The 5406-nt window shown below is 37.8% G+C and overlaps 1 protein-coding gene across 1 annotated transcript in view; it reads left to right on the top strand.

Moving 5' to 3' along the window:
- EXOC5 (exocyst complex component 5) overlaps window positions 1-5205 on the top strand; it is a 50070-nt gene extending 44865 nt beyond the window's left edge. The window contains exons 14-18 of the mRNA XM_063440525.1: window positions 671-791; window positions 1068-1154; window positions 2023-2131; window positions 2229-2444; window positions 2812-5205. Of these exons, the coding sequence (XP_063296595.1) occupies window positions 671-791; window positions 1068-1154; window positions 2023-2131; window positions 2229-2444; window positions 2812-3000 (722 nt within the window). The 3' untranslated portion in view covers window positions 3001-5205. The remainder of the gene's footprint in view (window positions 1-670; window positions 792-1067; window positions 1155-2022; window positions 2132-2228; window positions 2445-2811) is intronic.
- Window positions 5206-5406: the final 201 nt, after the last annotated feature.

Genomic DNA, 5406 nt, shown 5'->3' with positions numbered 1-5406 from the left:
ACAAATATGAGGTTAACCCACACAAGACCAACAAATATCAGTACTCTTCATGGAACAAAGCGTCTGCAAGTGTTATGAAGGGCATCTGGGTGTCAAACGTTTAAAGAAAATTGTGAGAAAGTACTATGGGGTGAAGGGGCGATAAGGGAATAGGAATGTTAAGAAGTTGACAAGTGATGTGGGGAGATCTAGTGACCTGGAGGAAGGGGACATAGATGTGTGCATGTTCAAAGTGTTGTACTTACAGCTGTACATGTACTGTATATCTCAGAAATACACCCCTTAATTCACACACAGGCACTACACACGTACACTTCTGTATTTGCACACTGACACACCACACATACATCCCTGCACTAACGCATACTTTTTTACCACACAAATACACCAATGCATTCTCACAAATGGGCACTCCTGCTGCAGACATGTTTTTAAGAAGAAAAAAACAAAGCAAAAAAACTTTATTCATGTGCTTGTAGGTTGTTGAGTAGATTGCAGGCTCCCATCATCTTGTAGCTTCATAACCTCTATAATGAGCAATAGTGGTTGTGTTACTTTGAGTGTTTCTGCACGTTCTCTATGTTCTGAGATTGGCTTAGAATTGTTGTAATAGTTTGGGACACTGTAAGTGCTTGCTTAGTATTGACTGTCACTTTTCTGTCCATTCCAGCAATCCCTTCTCCTGATTCGAAGAATGCCAGCCTCTATTTTTTCGATGTTGTGCATCAAGCCAACACAATTTTCCATTTATTCGACAAGCAGTTCAATGATCATCTCATGCCGTTAATTAGGTAAGACTGCAATCTGAATTTTTACAGATTAGTCATTTTAGTGATCATAGAAACCGATGATATAGCTCAGTTGGTTATTGCCTCACTTGTAGAGCCTGTTCAAATATCAGAATAACTCAATTCTTCCTTTCATCTTTCTGGGATCAATACAGTAATCGCCGCTGATTTGATTAATAATCATCTTATAAGAAAACCTGTTAGAGACTAGAGCAGGTTGAACATACAGATGTCTCTCAAATTCATGATTTTATTTATGTATATATTTTTTTCATGCAGTTCATCTCCGAAGCTAACAGAGTGTCTCCAGAAAAAGAAAGATATAATCGAGCAGATGGAGGTGAAATTAGATACCGGTATTGACAGGTGAGACTTCACATAGTTCTGAAAGCACCAGCTAGTTTAGAGAAATTTCCTCTCTTCTTTAGTAACCACATATCTTTCCTAAGCTGAACATGTTATAATACAGTATTATGCACTGTTGAGGAATTACAAGTAAGGAGCTGTATGTGAATAATAATTATATTGTATCAAATGGTTTGTGAAAGTATAGATACACTCTTGCTTTGACTTGCAAAGCCTGGCTCAAACCATATAATGTAGGTTTATACAATTATACATCAATTTTACACCCATTATTTATTTAGTGAATAAACACAAGAGACTCTAAGATACCGTAAGTTCAGATTATTCCAGTATGGTGAGGGCAGGAGATCATTTTGGGTGACGCTACAGTGGTTTAAAGGACTTAATGCACCTAGACTACTCCATCTCAATGCAGTGGTCTGGGTGCAGAGGGCCTGAAGTTTTAGCCCTGCACTTCCAGTGACATTCGACAACCATGAGGACATTGAACGTCATCAAATGCAGCTTATAGGAGCCCATTGAATTTAGTGCGTGCCCATGAGAAGCATTTGGTTGGACGTGCTCTTCTGAGGAGTGTTGGATTGGGCGATCGCAGAGGACACAACGCCTCGACAAAGACACGGGAGGCAGAGCAGGCAGCAGCACAGAAGATGGCTAGGTGCTTAATAAACTATTTTTATTGCTCACAGCGGGTTGATCTAATTAGGGACAAGGGCAATATAGTGTTAGGAATACAGGTTTGTATAGTTTGTAATAGTGTTCCTTTAAGTACCGTACTGTTTACAAATCTGTGCTCTTGTATCTAACCATTTTATGCCTTGTTAGAGTAGTAAAAGCCTTATTAAGTATGTATTTTTGGCCACCACAGGACACTAAACTGCATGATCGGGCAGATGAAGCAAATCTTAACTGCTGAGCAAAAAAAGACAGATTTTAAACCTGAAGATGAAAATAATGTATTAATTCAGTACACTACTGTGAGTATTAAATTATTTTATCTTTTTTTACAACAAATACATTTTTATGAATTATTTTATCTGCTTAACTCTGACATCTATGTGTTTTAATGTTTAGGCTTGCGTAAAAGTTTGCCTTTATGTGCGGAAACAAGTGGAAAAGATTAGGAATTCAATGGACGGGAAGAATGTGGACACTGTGCTAATGGAACTGGGGGTCCGTTTCCACCGTCTTATATATGAACATCTTCAGCAATTTTCTTACAGCTCGATGGGAGGAATGCTAGCGATCTGTGACGTAGCAGAATATAGAAAGTGTGCCAAGGAATTCAAGGTGAGTGTGAGAATGAAAGCTAATATGCAATCATTTCTTTAAAGCCAGTTCAAATGAGTTCAGAACATTTCTGTTTTTGGTGGTGGTGAGGGGGAACCTTATATCGCAAATGGTTTGATTACATACCTGGGGGATTATGAGACCACTCGTGGCACCATAATCCCTACAGCAGGGTGTAGTGGTTCTAGAGTTTACAGTGTTCCTTTAAATAAACAATTCTTCTAAGCTTTCTTTTGAGATGAGATTGGAATCATGGAGAATTTTAATTTGCAGAAAATAACCTGGGTTTTGAGAGAACATTTGTGACAGACTTAAGCTATAGCAATCTAGTGACTGAATCATGTGCATTTCCTGTTTTTGTTTGCAGATTCCACTTGTGCTACAACTTTTCGATACTCTGCACTCCCTTTGCAACCTTCTGGTTGTAGCCCCAGACAATTTAAAGCAGGTTTGCTCGGGTGAGCAGCTCGCCAGCTTGGACAAGAACATCCTCCATTCCTTTGTGCAACTGAGAGCCGACTACAGATCGTCACGCCTCGCCAGGCACTTTAGCTGAAGTCTGCCATCAAGAGCAGCAACATGTAACTGTTTTCCAAGCCTTGGTTGTAAGAAAGCACAGGGAGTCTTTACATACTCCTAAGTACATGGAGACTGGTTTCTTTTTACAGGGCTGTGACTCTATAGCAGAACAACGGGTAGGCCGCATTTAACCCACCCCTGTTCCTGCTTTCCTGTCCATAAAGAGTGGAAGTAAGTTTAATCCCGACACCTGACTTCTCCAGTATGGAAACTAAGAAGCTGGTTTGTTATTTTGTGCAACATTTACTCTGATGCTTAATTTTCCTCTTTTCGTTGTAGACTTGAATATTGGAATGGGGGCATACTGTATGTGCTGCTTTGTAATGAGTTAACCCATAAAGTAGCTGCTTTTATATAAGTGAGGGTGATTTTATTGTAAAATGTGACAAAATGGTGCGTGAGGTTCAGAGATATAGTAAGATTGAGACTTCGTCTTCATAGCATATTGAATGAAACTCCTTTTGTGCCTGGGAAGGTAGTACATATTTAAGGAGTCACTTCTGCTGCCTAATAATACAGAAATAGGTTTGCTAAGCTAAACTGAATATATTTGTCTTGCCAGGCCTTTGTTAGTCCCCCCCCTCACCCCCCCCTCTCCCTCCCCCCATGGTCTGTTGATCTTGTACCTAGTTTAAAATAGAGGTCTACTTTGTTGATACTGACAGATTACATCTCTTGTAACTCATCTGTTCAGTACGGTCTATTCACATTTGTTCATCCACACAAATATTTAGAAAATATATTATTTATCTATATGAAGCTTGTCCGCGTTCCCCGAGAACAGGTTTAATTAATTAATTTATTTGTACAGATGGCTGAACTAAGACCAGTTATGACGCTAGGACTAGATTATTTGACAAATGGCATCTTTGAACCATTATGTCCATTTTGTGTTTTTATACATTCACTTTGGTTTACTGATGAGATCATTTGCTATATGTATTATATAACTAAATCAGAATTTATTTACACTTCATTTATTAAAAATATTGTTTTGTAGAAACGCCCATCATCCTTAGATGTGCTAATGAAACTTGATGGACATTGCAGTCAAATAACACCTAGAATGGTAGATGTGTTGCCCATTACTGCTGTAACATGAAATTAGTTATGTATTAACTTGTTATAATATTCTTAAAGAAGGCCTTCCCCAACCCATGAAATAGATTTCCGCACTTTAAACCACAAAATTGCACCAACTTTTGTTTTGTCCTTCGCAAAGTTATTTGTTTTTGAAAAAATCCACACTGCAGCCCGTTTTAACAAATTACTATTAAAAAAAAAAAAAAAAAAAAATTACAAGAGTTTCAGAAAGTGCTTTATGCCAAAACAATGTTGCCAAATATTACACATTTGTTTGGAAGCAGTAGAAAATATTTTGCCAAGAAAAAAAAAAAAAAAACAATGCTTAAGGGGGAGAGAGATAATGGACAGCAGCAGAACTAGCTGTTTTCTATATTATTCCGTGTTGAATGACTGAATCGTCGTTTTTAGAGTAGCGGGAGGGAGAACAAATCTGCCTCGTTCAGAATGAAGTACATGAGAAACTTCATTGTACGTGCCGAGGTGAATGACGTTCCGGTAAGTAACTCAGTACTCTCTTGAAATCAGAAGTGCCAAACTGCAGCCCCACAGCACCTGTTAAATCACCCGATTCTCTGTGAGTCATAGACTGGCAGAGATAAGTGAGGGTTGTAGTCCAACATTGTTTATGGGGTGCAGTTTAACACCCCTGGTTTAGAGCTTCTGGTCTTACTGAGCAAGCAATGTTTGTACGTGTATTATTATTATTATTTTTTTTAAATCTTTTGGGCTTGAGATATGGTTACACCCTTTCACTTCAAACTACTTTTTAAAAGCTTGTGAGTATTGATAGATGTATGTGTATATATATATATAAAAAAAAAAATCCAGTAATTGATCCTATAGATCGTTCCCTTTGTGTGACTCAAGTAGCTGAACATGCCTTGGTCCAAGCCGTCTCCTAACAATATAAACAATACAGCAAACACCCAAATTAGAATGCACCTTAAAGTTTAACGGGGAACATCTCACTCATATGTTTCTGAATTCTGTGCTGGATTTAATATGTATGTTAAAGCTGAACCGTTACTTCTCTGGAATTTACCCAATTGATTAAAACACTGAAAGCCACCTATAACATGTTACAGCTTCTTATTTACTTCAAAGAACAGAGTTTATAACCATGATTGCCAAAAAGCTAAGATGGAGACGCCCAGTTGCAGGATAAAAAGGTGTGAATTCTTACATTTTAATGTTATTTTTCACACCACCAATGCATATGTTTTCTTTTCATTTGTAGTTAAGAAATAATATTTAAAAACCTGAGAAGTTAGAGTTTCCCTTTAAAGCTGAATCTTTA

This window comes from Pelobates fuscus, chromosome 13 (genome assembly GCF_036172605.1).
Source record: "Pelobates fuscus isolate aPelFus1 chromosome 13, aPelFus1.pri, whole genome shotgun sequence".
In the NCBI taxonomy this organism is placed as follows: domain Eukaryota; kingdom Metazoa; phylum Chordata; class Amphibia; order Anura; family Pelobatidae; genus Pelobates; species Pelobates fuscus.
This window is presented reverse-complemented; position numbering and strand designations above follow the sequence as displayed.